We start from the raw sequence: 17,791 nt of genomic DNA on the forward strand, positions 1-17,791 counted from the left end.
GCTATAGGGTTGACTGAGTGGGTACCTTTCAACGTACTTGTCTATTAGAGGAGCACTGGGAATCGGTCCGAAATGGTACAATCAATCATGGTATCTTCGATCCGATGCTTCAATTTGATGCTCGATACCTTCGGGCCAGGTGTCTTGTGGGAGGGGGAGCAGGGCTAGGATTCGACCATCCCTCTTCAAAACTGTTTACTGGAAAGTAGCCTCATCCGTGAGTATAAAATATAGCAGGTTTATCTGATGATAACATCTGATGATATTGGGTACTACCCCGTATGACGTGGTACCTCAGCCTGGCTTAGGTGGGTTGTAAATCAATTCCGACACAAGGACTGCTAATATTGCCCTTGAAATTATTAGTAGTCCAGCCTGATAAAAGGGGCCAGGAGGTGTCAAGCGAGTTCCCATGCCTATGATGGCCACTCCTAGGGCAGCATAAGACAGCGGGCAGGGAGTGAACAGGGATTCTTGGATCATTTAACTTCTTTAGCTTGGGGCCAGGCTTTCTGGCCCTGGACCCCGTAAACCTTTAAGATATACCTGTCTCCCTCCATTTTTGTTTTACTTTACAACCATTTTTTCCACTTTGAGAGGATTGCAAAGGGGAAAGACTACTAGTAAAGAAAATACAAACATTTACAGAGGAAGATTTGAAGTGGAAGACTTTAGAAAAAGTGCATGATTGTGTCTAGTTCATGCAAAGTGCAGAGCTTGTTTTCCAAATACATCTGTATGATCACAGCTGAGGCCAAGTATCATTATAACAAATGAAAACAGAGGAAGAGTGCAATCTGAGCACAACTAAAACATTTCATGAACATAACACTGGGGTTCGTTTGAAATGAAATGGTAATCGCATGCTGGGGACAACCAACACTTGTGTTGCTCGTCCCCTGCATGCAACTTTAAACACTCCCAAAGTGGAGAGTAAAAAGAAAGAGTAAATGACGGTGAAACCGCCTTTACTCTTCACGTTTAACTCTCCGCTTTGGGAGAAATAAAACACTGCCTGCAAACACGCTTTGGGGGCAGCGTTTTAAAATAGATCCCAATTGAATCCACCAGCTCATCCACAGGCGCTAATGAGATGCGGATTCCATGGGAATCCATTTGTTTTACACCGACCTGAAAATCTCATGCAGGATGCGTAAAACGAAGCCCTCTCCTGAGATGGGGGAGGAAGGCAACGGGAGAGGCCATCCCTGCTTTGCTGCCCTCCTGCACCTTCAGGACAGCAGTCAAATGAGCTGGAGAGGAACATGAAAGCGTAAAGGCTTTGCTTTTGACATTTATTTCCCTCTCTGCTCACTAGAACATGAGAAACCTTGTGTCTTTGCATGGTGCAAATAAGAAATCTAAAAATGGTGCAAGCCCCTTACTAATACTGAAAAAGCTAAGGGTGATGTCTCTTTATCTAGTGGATTGTTATCCAATCCAACCTTCACCTTAGAGGCTATGCCTCCCATTCCTCCCATTAATAGCATAGCTCCTGCTATCCCCAACAGAAACAAAAGAAATATTACAGCCGAGAAACTCACTCCTCTGATCCTTCCCACTCTGAATTTGTTTCCCGACCACACTGACCCATTTACTTTGGTAGAGGAATACAATAAGATAATGGTCTCATCTTTAGACATCATAGCACTGCTGAAACTTATAAAGAGCAAACCTAAAAAAACATGTGAATACTTGGTTCTCTCCCCATCTGAAATCTATCAGACTAGAAAAACGTAAAAGTGAACAAATATGGAGACAAGATCCCTCTGATACTAACAAAAATAACCTCAGTAAACTAGTCACGCTTTACAAAAAAGAAATTATCCTCGCCAAACAATCCTCCTTCAACTCACGCATTACACAAGCCAACTCAAGTTCAAAAGAATTGTTCACTATCCCTAAAGAGATGGAAACACCCCTCCAAGCCCCCAACACTTTTCTGAAGGGCAGATCATGGTGCACTAGCATTCAGAATGCTCTATCGAATAGATAGCGACCCTCCAAGCCAAGATTGACAACAAAAAAGAAAAGCTCCACCCTGCCCCTAAGCCCAGCAAACCTTCTCCACCACTGCCCCCTCACATTCGGCTACCACCCCAACAACCTCCTCCCGCTTTAACTTCAACAAAGTATCCATCTTAGAGGTTGAAAAAATCATCCTTACACTCAAACCTTCTAATTGCCAAGGCGACCCTTGCCCAGCCCAAATCATAAAGGACGCTACACGTGATCTCTCCCCATTCATCTCCAAACTTATCAATGCCTCCTTCTCTACCGGAACCATACCTAACAATCTGAAACAGTCTTGGGTTCTTCCCCTACTTAAAAAACAAACCCTAGACCCCTCCATACCCACTAATTACCGACCTATCACCACAGTCCCCTTCCTTCTCAAAATTCTAGACAAGGTAGCCTTCCTTCAAATCCAACAATATTTGGAATGCAACCTTCTTTTGGGAGTACGCCAGTCAGGTTTCAGACCTCAACACGGGACTGAAACTGCACTGGTTGACCTAAAGGCACAAATTGATGCGCTGAGACAGTGGAAAGGTAGCACTACTGCTTCTACTTGACCTCTCAGCAGCGTTTTACCTAGTGGACCACAAAGCCCTGTGTAACCACCTGGATTCCACAGCCCACTTTTCACAAGAAGCAACTGGTTGGATCCAATCCTTCCTCGACAACAGGACAATGTGCGTCTTTTCACCTGCTGCGGCCAATGACAGGGGGTTCCTGTGTGTCCCCCACCTTGTACAGAATTTTCACAAAGCCCCTTTTTGATGATCTAGACGGACTGGGTATCATCTACACTAATTACGCTGATGATAGCAGATCCTCATCCCGTTGACGGGAGACTACAACAACGATTTGGCCTTTGTGAATAGAGTGTACCTCATCATCCAGGCATGGATGGCCTCTCACGGTCTATGCCAGAATGATGACAAAACGGAACTCCTCATCCTCGGTACCCCTACGACCCTTAATAAACTTGGCCACAACTACTCCACCTTCAGAATAGATATCATCAACATTACAGTAGCTAAGGAAGTCAAAACCCTTGGATTCTACTTAGACTCCACCCTAACCTTTAAAAAACAAGTCAACTCCATGGCCTCCTCTACTGCCTACACTTGCAAGCTAATCAGAGAAGCTAAGCCGTTCCTCTCCTCCAACAATTGCATCACCTTAGCAAGAGCCCTTATTTTGTCGGAATTGGATTATTGTAATGCCCTATATTTAGGGAGTAACAAATATATTACTAACAAAATCCAGATTCTACAAAATAATGCCCTGAGAGCAGCCCTAAGTATCCACAAGAAAGCCCACATTTCTGATATTAGAAGAAATAATAATTGGCTCTCCACGAAAGATAAAATCCTTCTAAAAACAGCCTCTTTGACCCACAAATGTCTCCACAACGCTGCCCCACAATACCTCACAGCCAGATTCACGAGAAAGTCCTCTAACCGCCTCACGAGAACTGCCAATAACAATCTCCTAACAGTGCCCAAATTTAAACACACTAAGACTGGCGGGAGCAGCTTCCCGGTCAAAGCCGCCCAATATTGGAACACTCTCCCACCACCCCTGAGGGAAGATCTACCCTACCTTCGCTTCAGGTCAAACCTCATCCACTGGATCAAGGAAAATTACCTCTGACCTCCCCTTTACACATATCATATTTCTTGCTTTGTCCGTGCTCACTGGAGGTCATTACAACCCCGGCGTTAAGGGTTAACGACGGCGTTAACCCTTAACACCGGATTCCCACTTTAACGTCTGCTTTTGGCAGGCGTTAAAGTCCATGGCGCTAACCCGCCATGGTGCTAATTACGCCGCCGTAATTTACGGCGGCGTAATTAGCGCCTTCCCCACTCCCATTATGCCCTATGGGGCAAAAATGGGAATGGGGAAGGGAAAATGGGAAATGGGGATTTACCGCCCCACTCACCTTGGAATGGGGCGGTAAATCCGCCATCCACCATGGTGTAAACAAAGTTTACACCATGGTGGTAAAGTTGGTGCACTTAGCACCAAGGTTGTAATTACCTCCACTGTGTTTAAGGTGTACTATGTATATTGTGAACATTTGTAAATTTGTAATCATAAATGCCTGTACCTGCACAGCAATGTAACCTAAGCTGAACAATCCTCTTGATGCTTATTGCACCCTGATACCTTCGCGTCTGGCGCGCACTACAAATATTAAAACAAACAATGCGCTTGTAATAGTATACAGGGCAAAATAATGATTGATTTTTAGTGTTTGAGCAGTTCTTTGATTGGGATGAAAAAGGTGTGTGCAGAGCGCCCGAAAACCGGGTGGGGTTATTATTGTCTTAAAGGCAATCAGGCAACATAACCATAATACAATACTTCTAGAAGTTGATCCCACACTTAGCACATGGTAAAAATAAGACTGTAAAATAAAGTCATTGGCCAAGAATCTAGTAATCTGGATATGCCGGGATGTGAGCTCTTTACAAGTTAGGAATGGGGCCAAAACGCTAGCCCGTGTGTTTTACTTTCTATAAAGGACTCGTTAGGGGGCATCGTTTTATGCACTCCTTATTATGTTACATGAGTGGACAGAAACAAAATAGGTGATGTGGCCAGGATCACATGAGGTTAGTGATGAGAGGATGCTGGAACCAATGGGTCCTCTATGTTCCAAATTCATCATTCATTTTCCGCTGAAAATGTTCCATGCAAACGTACGTTCGTAAAGTCAGAGCAGTATAACGTTTTTCCAGCACCACCCAAATGTGCATTAGCTAAAAATGATTGTTTGTTTTTATTATTTATAATGCGCGAGCGTACCCGGGGGTATCAGGGCGCAGCATTTAAGAAATTTCAAAGCTTGGTTACAATACACAGAGAAAGTACATGATACAAAAATAGGTACATAGTGTTATATACAAATCAGCAGTCATATTATAGGACCGTAATAAACAAGTAAGCAAGAAAGGCACACGTGGTTACAATGTGTGCGGGTAGCGTGGGGCATTTCATTGTCTTAATGGGACTCCAATTTCAGCCAGGAGACAACCTTGGATCGGAAGTTCTGATAGGGTAGGTCTGCTCTAAGGTTTGGAGGCAGCGAGTTCCAGAGCTTGGCAGCTTTTACCGGGAAACTGTTACCCCCTATGGTGGCCCGTTTGTAATGGGGAACAGATAAGCAGTCTTTGTATATAGTTCTGACGGGTCTTAGGGAGGGTTGTCTGTTGAATCTGTTGATCAGGTAGATTGGGGCAGTATTGTTAAGGGACTTGTGGGTGAGTGATGCCGTTTTTAAGAGAATTTTATCTCTAGTGGAGAGCCAGTTGTTCTGTTGGCTGAATCCCGTAATGTGCTCTCTTCTGGAAATGCCCAGAGCTGCTCTGAGGGCGTTGTTCTGGAGGGTTTGCAATTTACTGGTGGTGGCCTTGGTGGACCCCAAGTACATGGCATTGCAATAGTCGAGGCGAGACAATATGAGTGTTCTGGCAAGTGTCAGGCAGCTGGAATTAGACAGGAAAGGTCTGGGTGCCCGGATTAATTTACACGTATAGGCTGTGGCGGATGCCAGAGAGCTCACTTGTCTTTTGAGGGAAAAGGTAGAGTCTAGGTAGAATCCCAATGTTTTGACCTCCTGTCCGACTTTGATGTTTTTCCCGTCAATCATGAAGGAATTATAGGTAGGGCCTAGTTTCTTTATACTGAATGTGGTACCTAAGATGATGAGCTCTGTTTTATCATCATTCAGGCATAGTCCATGAGTGGCCATCCATGCCTGGATGATGATGTACACCCTATTTAGCAAGGCCAAATCCTTTTCATAATCTCCTGAAAGCGAAAGGAGGATCTGAGTATCATCTGCATAGTTAGTGTAGGTGATACCAAGATGATCCAAATCATTGAAAAGGGGCTTGGTAAATATGTTGAATAGTGTGGGGGAGACACAGGAGCCCTGAGGAACACCGCAGGTGATGGGTATAGGGTCAGCTGCCGCTGTGGGAGAAAAGACCCTCATAGTCCTACCGTTAAGGAAGGATGTGATCCAGGTGATGGCTTCAATGGAAAAGTGAGCTGAGGTGTGGAGGTGTGAGCATAGGATAGAGTGATCAACCAAATCGAAAGCTGCAGATAAGTCGAGGAGGAGGAGTATGGGCGCTTGTCCATTGTCTCTGAGCAGATCGATCTGTGCTTTCAGGTCAATGAGAGCAGTTTCGGTCCCATGTTGTGGGCGGAATCCAGATTGTCTAGATCCTAGAAGGTTGTGTTCTTCCAGGTGCTTCTGTATTTGTACACAGGCAACCTTGTCCAGAATTTTTAGTAAAAAGGGAACAGTCGTTATAGGGATGGATCCCGAAACGAAGGAGGCATTTATCAATTTTGTGATGAAAGGGGAGAGATCACGGGCAGCATCTTTAATGAGCTGTGCAGGGCACAGATCGCCCTGGCAGTTGGACGGTTTCAGGGACAGGATCATTTTTTCAACTTCCAATATGTTGACCTTAGAGAACTGGAAGCTGGTGGGGTCTATGGGCATGGGTTTATCTGTAATTTTTGAGTTAAGGGTGTCATTCAGGTTGGCTCTTTTGCTGGAGATTTTGCTTTGAAGGGTCACGATTTTATTCGCTAGGGCACTTTGTATTTCTGAGCACCAGTTTTTATCTTTGATGCACGTGTCAAGGGGTGCTATGGGGGTTTCTATATGAGGATGGAAAAAAGTTCTTTCATGTTGGATTTAGCTTTGGATATACGGGAGTCAAAGGAAGCTCGTTTAGCCAGGTAGATTTCTTTTTTGTAAAGTGCAGCTAGTTTAGAGAATTTGGTTTTGTTGGAGATTGAAGGGGATTTTTTCCAAATGGCCTCACAGTTTCTTTTTTGCTGCCTTAGATTTTTGAGGAATGGTGTGTACCATTTGTTGAGGTGCGTTTTTGGTTTACTGGATCTAAGTTTAAGGGGGGGCGATGCGGTCCAGCGAGGTGGCCATAATCTTATTATATTCTTCGACCAGGGACTCGGGATCCAGGTTGTCAGGAACTGTGTTAAGTGTGGGAAGTAGGTTGGGGATAAGTCTTTCTACTGTCATGTTCTTCTTGTTTCTAGTGAGAGTGGGCGGGGCCTTAGTGATGGGTGTAGGTGAGGGTCTGTCGGTGGAAGGCATGAATGATACCAGGTGGTGGTCAGTCCAGGCTAAAGGTGAAGTATTTATGATATTCACTAGGCAGTTGTAGTCAGCCACCCAGTCGAGTGTTATGCCTTTTGCGTGCGTAGGTGTCGGGCATCTTTGCACGAAATCTAGTTCAGTGAGAGTGTTGGCTATGGCGCTGGCGCAATGGTCATCCGGGTCATTGTAGCCCAGGTTGAAGTCTCCTAATGTGAGAGCTTGAGTGGAACTTTTAAGGTTGTTAGATAGAATAGAGTTAAGGTCTTCCTCAAAGGTGCCGATGGGGCCTGGTGGGCGGTAGATCAGGTAGATGTTGAGAGTTTGGGTGTTAGAGAGTCGTAGTTTAACTGCTAGTGTTTCACAGGAGAGGGCATCAGTAGAGGTGGCGAGACTGCACTTATGGATGATGGCGACACCACCTCCTCTGGAATTGGGGCGGTCTTGTCTTAAGATAGAATAGTTATCTGTGACTGCCAGCATAAGCATGGGGCCCACTGCTGGGTGTAACCAGGTCTCAGTGATGGCCAGGAAATCAAGGTCTTCAGTAAGGAGTAAGTCTGCAATTTCTATAGCATGAGCTACTAGCGATCTTGCATTGATTAGGGCTCCATTAATTTTAGGACAGGCTGGGTTTTTTGGAGTAGTGACTGAGTTTTTTGGAATGGTGGTATGGCGCTTGTCCTGTATAGGTTCAGGAGTGCCCTGGATGAGGGAGTTGTAGAGGGGTGTAGGGTGGAAGTTTTGTGATGGGTTACTAGTTTGTGGGGAGGGATTAGGTCGGAGTGGTGACGTTCTAGAATTTTGTGTGAAAGGCAATGAGAGGGCAGGAGGCTCATAGATTTTTGCTAATCTGGCTCTGAGTCCTAGGTTCCTTTCTATAGTGGTGCGTGGGTGATTGGACAGAAGCAGTGCTTGAGGGTCGTTTTGGTCTAGGTATAGTGCTTGGTTGATAGATCTGGATGAGGCTGGCAGGTTGGATAAATATGGAGCCATTTTGGTTGGTAATGCAAGATTGAGGCTAATCAGGACGTAGACAACCAAATTAATAGTGAATAGACACATACTAGATGGTGAGGTCAACATGCATTAAGTAATGCTTAAATTAGGCCGAACGGATTGGCCGCAATACCTGGGTAAACAACTAACTTTGAGGTTTGGCAGTTTAGCTAAAATGCAAAAGGTGACCAGCTAAGTTCGAAATGCTGCAATTTGGCTAAGATGCATGGATAAACCACTAAATACAATATGAGGCAATATGGCTAAGATGCAAAAGGTGAACAGCTAAGTTCGAAATGCTGCAATTTGGCTATGATGCATGGATAAACCACTAAATACAATAAGAGGCAATATGGCTAAGATGCAAAAGGTGAACAGCTAAGTTCGAAATGCTGCAATTTGGCTAAGATGCAGGGATAAACCACTAAATACAATATGAGGCAATATGGCTAGAATGCAAAGGTGAACAGCTAAATTCGAAATGCTGCAATTTGGCTAAGATGCATGGATAAACCACTAAATACAATATGAGGCAATATGGCTAGAATGCAAAGGTGAACAGCTAAGTTCGAAATGCTGCAATTTGGCTAAGATGCATGGATAAGCCACTAAATACAATATGAGGCAATATGGCTAGAATGCAAAGGTGAACAGCTAAGTTTGAAATGCTGCAGTTCGAAATGCTGCAATTTGGCTAAGATGCATGGATAAACAATTGAGAGTTGACCGGATTTCAGGCACTCTATTGACATTGCTTTGTTTGTTTAACCTCTTTCATTGCTATTCCGTTTTACTACTGGATTGTAACTGGTTGGGGCTAGGCAGGCTATGCATGTGCATTATTGCTGAAAAGCTGTTTGTATTTGGGTCCATCATGCACTGCCTCATTCAAAAATGGGGGTCAGTGGCTTTTGTGTGTGGCTAGTAGCTTTCATCTTGAAATGTGCCACCCTGGTCCAGAAACTGCCATAGTATGCGATGACTATGAAGAAGGATGCAGTATTTTCAGAGGATACCAGTTTGAAGACGTTTGACCTTCTCACTTACTTGCAGGAGGATTAACTCTCTCAGAACCATTATCGTCCACTGAACACAAGTCTTCATTGTCCTTGTCTTTTAACGAAACGACAGTGGAGGCAATTAGAGGGCCTGCCATTAAAAGTAAATAGAAATTGTTTAACAGTAAACTCGAAATAGACGAATTGTAAAGAGTGCAACAAATATGGATTATAATACACTATATGACAATGTTTTGGGTAATAATAGCAATCACCTATGATGTTAATATGAATGACATAATTAAGAAATAACTGATCTGCACCAGACATTTCCATGTATCTGACAGACACCTCATTCGTATCCCAATGTTGCTGCAATTAATAGAACTGAGAAAACATTGGGGGCTAAATACATTTACCATGGAGCAAACTACATGGTCAAAGAACCCAGAACAATAACCCAGGACTCCTTGTTTTGTGCCCATAAGACACCTCTCTTCCTTCTGTACTATGGGACCTAACGATGGTAAGTGAAAAACTACTGCATAAAGCTGAGTGTTACTACGGCCCATATGGAGTTCAGGGTCAGGTACTGGTTATGGGTTCACTTTGATCTGACATGTATCTAGGAGTAAGTATATCTGCAGCCTGGGAACAATATTGGCATTCAAGCCGAGGAGTGTAAGTACAATGGGCCTCATTACGACTATGGTGGTAGCCGTGCCGGTAATTACCGGCACGGCTGCCGCCGGAGTCGTTTTTTTACCGGCACCCAGCAATGGGGATGTACCGGGGCATTCCAGCCCCGGGGGACCCGGTACATCCCCATTGCCGGGTGCCTGTAATAATTACTCCCCATTCCCATTTGAGTCCTGTAGGGCTCAATGGGAATGAGGAGGTTGGATGCACCAGCACCATTTGTGAATGGTGCCGGTGCATCCGACATGGTTTGCTCGCGGGTGGCGGTCTGCCCGCCAGGTCAGACTGGGCGGGCGAAAAGGCACCCGTGAGCAGACCTCTTAGTTTGCTGGTACGGTAACAGCAGTGCTGGTAGCTTACGGGCACCGTTGTTACCAGACCAGCAAACTTGTAATGAGGCCCAATGAATGATTGTGTAACTAGGGAATGTGTAGTCCAAGACTGATTGGTATTTTCCGTTTCAAGGCTATCAAACCCATGTCAACCATCATGCATTTAGTACCAGGAAACAATAGACAAAATTGGGAACATACATCAAGGAAAGCTGGACTGAAAAGTGGTAAAAGAAGCAAGGACCTGGCTCAGGGAGAGGGACAGTAGACTGAGTTTAGACCAAGGAGGAGGAGGAAAGCACACAAATTCTAAAGAGGAATAGCATCCAGGTTCAGTATAGTGAGTAGTACATAGGCTGTAGAGAGGGGGCAACGCCCAGGTTCTGGGAGAAGAAGCAGCACAGATAAGAGAAGAGAACTGAACACAAAACAGAAGACCCCCACATGTAAGGGCTAAGTCCCCAGTTGGCTTCACTACCTTAGCCCAGCATGCAGCTATTCACCCAGCCAATTGTCCCTAAATGATATGCGAAGGGACTGGACCGCCATCTCGAAGGCTTTCATAATAGCCACTCTGACCCAGCTCTTAGATCGGACAATGCTTGTTTGTGACCCTTTTTGCTGACACCAAAATGCTACAAAAAGATTTTCGCACTGTCAAAGACTTTCAATACAATTCATGTAAATCAAAGCTGTTCTTCAAATATCGAACAAGGCCAATTTCTGCTCTTACTCAGACCCTGTCAAGGCCTCAATCACACCCTTCTCCAAATGAAAAAAGCAACAGAACTTTCTGAAGGAACCCCCTGGCCCTGGATACATAATCAGAGCTTCTGGAGTAATGCAAAGGTAAGGAGGCCTGCGCCAGTGGGTACTCACATCACCAAATCGTCTTATAGAGTCAGCAGTCCCTCCGGATCCACAAACTCTAAAGATTCGAAGGGAGGTTACCCCGAATAACTCGATACCAATGAAAGATCCGACTGTGGAAGAATCTTCTGATCGGGAGCATGTAGGTACAGGAACGCCATGAATAACCTCAGAATGAGATTGTCCACAAACTCTAGAGTGCCCTCCCCAAAGGTTTCCCAAGTGCCTTAATGGCAGTCCACTGTACTTTCAGAGTTGCGATCGCCAAACCCATCTGAAATCCATCCATAAGTACATTTAAAATACTAGAGGAAGCACAGAGTAAGTGATGGGCAGCCCTAGAACTCCATCAAGATTGAAAGGAACACTAGTGATGGGCAGAAGACCCTTCTGGGCGGAGGGCGTCTATCCTGCAGAACCATGAGAGCAAATTCCTCTGACAAGCTTACATTCCTGAGCCACTGCTACTCAACTTTTAGGCCAACAGCCTGAGCTGTTATTCTGACAATCTTGGGGACCTGAGAGAGGAAGGGAGCAAGGGAAGATTCAGCTCCTGGGACGCTTTTAGCTGTTGCAAGACTGGAAACCAAGCCCCCTTTGCTGCAAGGGGGGCACTAAGGTCAGCATGCCCCGCTTATTCTTCTGCTTTTGTAGAACCAGTGAAATTACCGAAAAGGAGGAAACGTTAAACATGGACTCGGCAAATGGACACTCCAGGCATCTGATATCCGTGGCCAAGCATCCGGGAACCAGCTGCAGTAGAGCTGAAATGGAGAGCAGATGACGCTCCCCCCAGAAAAATATTGCTTCAGGAACTTGTGACAACATGATGGTTGATGTAGTCGGTGAGTACCAGCCCTGACCTCTTCTCGAAGCTTGTGGAAAATGTCTGCAGGACACCGAACACTACTGATAGCTCCTATCAGTTTGATGATTGAGCACTCTTCCAGGAATGCCATCTCCCTTGAGCTGAAAGAAGTCCATGGGTTGCTTCCCAGCCCTTCAGATCTTTTATGAGGATCATAGGAATGGTTGGCTCTACAGCAATACATCTTTCCAGATTATCTGATACCAACCACCATTGTAGACAGGACTTGAATTATATCGTCACTGGAACAAGGTGATTGGAACACCCCAAATCTGGATTGCAATGACTCAATATGTGATTGACAAGATATTTCAGAAGGATCCTCGCCCAAGGAACCAGAAAAACACATGCTGCCATCATTCCTTGCCCTGTAGCCAGCGCCAAGCCATACACTGGTCGAGACACAGAAGCTGGGATAGCTTTGCCCAAAATGGCTCCACTCCATCTCGAGGAAGAAACACCCTCCTCACTTCAGTCCTTAGGGAGACCCCAATGAAAGATACATTTATTTTAAACTGGCTGGGGTTGCTTGAGATGGATGAGAAAGCCCGGGGCCATAATGACCTGGCAAATCCTGGTGAGGTGCATAGATGTTAAAACCTGTCAGGCTCCCAAAAACAACACGTCATCCACATATGATGAATCCAGATCCCATCCCTGTGAAGGGCTCCAATCATCAGCACCACCAGTGTCAAGATTTGAAGCACCAGAGGCCATAGGTTTATAGATGAGTGCTTTATTAAAAAAGCCCCCAGGAAGGTGCCCTCCATTCACGCAGGCATCATAATTATAACTGACTCCAGCATCATTCTCGAACCCTGCAGTTCGAGAACGACGCCGGAGCATGCATCACAACATCTCCCCTCCAAGGAATAACAGGTAATGTGAACAAGGGAAGGAAAAGGAATGGGGAGGTGGGGCTGGGGCAGCAGATGAACACAAATGATACAGTTAATAATAAACATAGTCACTCTTGAAATTTGGAGCAAATCTCCTGTTCCTCAAACGCATCTGATTGACGGGATCATCACCGCTCCTCAAAAGCGATCCCCAGCGTCCGTTGACAGTCCTTGGCCACGAGTCGGCCATTGACTTCTTAAGACGTTTGTCATATCATTTGCTCTTCTCTGTTTGCTGGATTGCACAACATGATGGCATGACCACCTTCTTCCATCATCCAAAATCACAGACTTCTCCGACGCTTTATCCACTCTCTGTGCATCCCTGAATCTGGACAATCCTTTCAACACTTTTCTAGCCTCCTTTACACAAACCCAATCTCCTTCCTTGAACTTCGTTACTCTTGCATGCATGGCGTGATCATAATATTCCTTGTATTTTCTTTTTCTTTCACTCTGTTTACAATATCCTCTATGTCTATTCTTTTACTGTTCTTTGTTGGCAACCATGGGGGTCTCAACCTGTTGGATGCAGCTCTCCCTCTCATCATAACAAATGGCTCTTCTCCTTTTGTAGAATGGTGGGGTCATTCTATATGCATTTAGTGCCTCCTTGAGCATATCTCTCCAAGGTAATGAATTAGCCACAGCCAATTGTATTATGTTCTTTTCAAATCCGTTCATGCGTTCCACTAGGCCATTCGCAATGGGATGGTATTGTGAGGTAACTTTATGTTCAATAGCTCGTTCCTTTAGGAATGTTTGCATCTCCTCCAACACAAATTGTGCCCTATTGTCGAATACCATTTCAAGGACATCAACCTCTCTGCTGAACACATCTTCTAAAAATCTCACAATCTTTCACATCGTTATGGTTCCCTCCATCACTCCCCACTCAACACACTTTGAAGTGTAATCTATTAACAACACTATATACACTTCCTGTGTATCTAATCTCTCGAAAGGGCCTGTGATGTCTATGGCTAGCTTTTTCCATACCATGTTTGGAATTTCCACAGGTTGTAACTGAGTCACTTCTGTTCTCTTGCTCTTGTCACTTACGGCACACGCTTGGCAATTCCTTACCAACTCTTCAACATCGTTCCACATTCCTGGCCACCAATAGCATTTTTTAATCCTTCTTTTCGTAAGGTTTCTTCCAAGATGGCCTTCATGTGTTGATAATCCTCTTCCTTAAAGTTTCAGGTGGAATTACTTGGTCTCCCCTAAAAACACACACAGAATCTTCCATAATCTCATTCTGAATGTGTTCAATTTCTTTCACAGCATTATCAATCTTCTCCCATCCTTCATGTACAACCTGTCGCAGTAATCTTTGCTCAGGGTCCTCAGAACACGCCCGGGCTCGCTCCTCCTTCGAAATTCCTGGTTCAATGTGTGCAGTAATGCATTCCATGTCCTTTTCATCAATTTGGCCCTGATCCTGTTCTCCATTATCCCATGGTAATCTGGAAAGCAATCTGCAACGTCATTCATTTTTCAAGGCATGTATACTATTCTTACATTAAATTGCATTATGTCAAGGATCCACCTCCGAATTCTAGGGGAAACTAATTGCAGATTCTTTCAATTTAAGACGTGGATCAGCAGTTTGTGATCAGTATTGACAGTTACTGGACGACCCCATATCAATCCCCTAAAATACTCTAGAATCCATTTAACTCCTAGTGCTTCTTTTTCTATAGTCGAATAATTCAACTCTGCAGCCTTCAGTACACGCAAAGCAAAAGCAATGGGTACTACACCATTCTCTTGAACGTGCTCCAGAACTCTGCCCAGGCCAACCATATGGGCATCAACTGTGATTATGTTAGAGGCTGTGCTACTGAACATTCTGAGAGTTGGTGCACCATTTATGGTCTTTTTTATGCTCTCCAGTTCCTCTTGGCACTCTTCAGACCACACAACTCTTGACAACTTTTTCATGAGAGTCCTCATATGTTGCGTTCTGTCTGTAAAATATGGTAAACATTTCGAATAGTATTCTGCTAATCCTAAAAAACGGCACAATTGGTCTTTATTGGAGGGGACCGGCATATTTGAAATGGTATCGACCAGACTCCTTTTCGGGCTAATTCCTTCAAAATGTATTGTATGTCCCAAATACGTCACTTTTCCCACTTTAATTATGCACTTATCAATTTTCAATGTAAGTCCTTTTTCTTGTACTACTTGCATAACTCCTAATATTTTGGCATTGTGTTCCTCTTCCGTCATGGTTGCAATTAAAATGTCATCCTGAAAATAGTATACACAATCAAGGCCCCCAAAAAGCTGTAGCATCAACGTTTGAAAGACTGCTGCAGCAGATGCTAGACCAAAAGGCATGTGTCGATATCTGAATGCACCAAGGGGAGTGACAAATTAAGTTAAAATGCTTTGAACTTTCATCTAGTACCACTTGATGGTATGCTGACGACAAGTCGAGTGTGGGAAAGTACTTGGCAGACTTCATGGTTGTCAGCATTTCATTTATATTTGGTAAAGGGTGCCTGTCTATCCAAATACTAAGATCCCGAATGTCGACACACATCCTTATGGAATTGTCTGGTTTGCATACAATTACAATTGGTGACAACCATTCAGAAGACTCAATCGGTTCTATGATATTCTGTTCACAACGTTTTGTCAATTCTTTCTGTAGTGCCTTTCTTCTCCCAACCAGAATATTTCTTACTCTTTGCGCAATTGGTTTGGCACCTCTCTTCAACACAATCCTATGTTTGAAACCTTTAAGCATCCCAATGTTCTCAATGAACACCAAAGGAAAAGTCTTGGCTAATCCCTCATTGGTATTAAAGTCTTCACTGGAGACATACAATATCGGCTGCCTCTGCTGGGTGCATCTTTATTCAGAGGGCTACCTGTTCCTCCTACCCTACCACCGACGATCCATTTTCTGCCACATGGAGTTTGCAATATGTTTCTCTACCTTTAAAATTGAGATGGACTCATATATAACCAATGATATTTATGAGACTCTTGCCATACCCTGTGGCTCCGGCACTGGTTTTTCTTAAATCTTCAGGCCACCCATGTAATTCTTTTATATATGTTTGAACGTCCACTATTGTGTACGGTGAGCCTGTGTCCACCATCACTTGTATGGGTATCTCATTGATATTCATGCACACCCATGGAGCTCTCTTTCCCCCTAAGCGGATTGTCAATATTTGTACTTCCTGTTCTTCTCCGCAACTTGACATGGATAGTAAGCTGCTTGGGCCATCTATTTCTTCCAAAGCTCTGATATTGACATTACTTGTGCGGTTACCTTCCTCATATGTTCTATTTGGGCATATACTTCCCCTTCCTCTGCTGTTCCTGCATGCTTTCCCAAAATGCCCTATATTGCCGCATTTTAAAAACTCTGCTACATAGGCTGGGCATTCTCTTTTGCCATTAGGATGTTTATTTCGACCCCATTTGTAACATCTCCACTGCATTTTATTAAAGGTGTCTCACTCTCGTCTATATTTATCACTAGGTTTCATTTTGGAAGCCACCATGGACATTTTCCTTATCAATGCTACTATGGCGTACAAATTATCTTCTTCTCTTTCTACTTGCACATTCATAATTTCTGTTACATCTTGTTTGTTTTGTACAATCTTCATGCACCTATCTCACAATTCCATTGTCCTGGCAATCTCTACTGCCTGGTCTAGTGTGGGGTCTTTCGCTTGCCACAATCCTTCCTGAATATGAGGATCAGCGGTACCGGTTGGTCTCTTAGGTATTTGTCCGCAAACTCTGTGAAACCTGCACGTTGCAAGCAACCCCCTTAAGGCTGCAATGTAGGTATCCACTGATTCTCCTTTATTCTTTTTTCTGGAAAAGAAGTGATACCTCTCTAAGACCACATTCGTCTTGTTCCCTAAGTGTGTGGTGAGCTTGTGAAGTGCAGTTTCGTAGCACCTATTGCTACTGGCACTAGCAGAATACTGTGTTCCTTGGTCATTGCTAGCATGGTTGGGTAGTGTGCGGAAAATCCTGAGCGCTTCAGCTTCTGTACAATTTAATAATGTGGCCTCCGTAAGATCATCATTACATTTTGTTCCACCATTTTCTTTTTTTAAAGTTTTTGACATTTGTATAGCGCACCAAGGCCTAGGGCATCTGGGCACATGTTTATTTTTACATGTGCAATAGAGTTTTCACATTGGATAAGGTCATAGGTCAATACATCATAGCAACAGTAAGTTTGTAGAGTTGTGAGTGGGAAAGATTAACATTTCTCTGCAAAGTAAAGCATTCAGTCCAGCAGTGCTGGGTCATATAGGTGGTAGGTATGACATACAATTAGGTAGTGTTAGTGACTTTTGTCAGATTGAGAAGAGGATGAGTTTCAACGCTCGTGTGAAAAGCCAGGTTTTCCGTTTTTTGCAGAAGGTCCATTAGGAGGCTTCAGCTCTTAGTGCCCGAGGTAAAGTGTTCCATTGTTTGGCGGCTACCACTGGGAAACTGCTCCCCCCTGCTTTCTGTAGTTTGTATCTAGGTATGGTGAGTAGGTGCTCGTGGGCTGATCGCGTGGGTCTGTTGGATTGTTTTTTGTGGAATTTGATAGATACTTGGAGGCTAAGTTGGATAGGCATTTGTGCTTCAGGGAGAGGGTTTTGAATAGGATTTGATCATGCACTGCCAGCCAGTGGACATTACGTCTCTCAGTGGTGATGTGATTGTTTTTAGGTATGTTGAGGGCTGCTCTTAAGGCGATGTTTTGAATCAGCTGAAGGTTTTGTAGGTTGCGGCTGTTAGTGCCTGCGTACAGTGCATTACAGTAGTCTAGTCTGGATAAGATAAGGGCTCTAGTTAGCGTGATGCAACTGTCAGAGGACAAGAAGGGTCTGCAGGCATTGATGAGCTTAGAAGTGTAGGCTGCCGCAGATGCCGTAGCATTGACTTGTCTAGTTAGTGTGAGAGCTCAGTCGAGATAAACACATAGGGTT

At 44.3% G+C, this 17,791-nt stretch overlaps 1 protein-coding gene across 1 annotated transcript in view; it reads right to left on the reverse strand.

Annotated features, from left to right (window-relative positions):
- LOC138453799 (zinc finger protein 436-like) overlaps nucleotides 1–17,791 on the reverse strand; it is a 385,513-nt gene that overhangs the window by 170,962 nt on the left and 196,760 nt on the right. The window contains exon 3 of the mRNA XM_069606966.1: nucleotides 9,203–9,304. Coding sequence (XP_069463067.1) covers nucleotides 9,203–9,304 — 102 coding nt within the window. The remainder of the gene's footprint in view (nucleotides 1–9,202; nucleotides 9,305–17,791) is intronic.

This window comes from Ambystoma mexicanum, chromosome 4p, assembly GCF_040938575.1.
Source record: "Ambystoma mexicanum isolate Mex_15411 chromosome 4p, UKY_AmexF1_1, whole genome shotgun sequence".
Taxonomy (NCBI): domain Eukaryota; kingdom Metazoa; phylum Chordata; class Amphibia; order Caudata; family Ambystomatidae; genus Ambystoma; species Ambystoma mexicanum.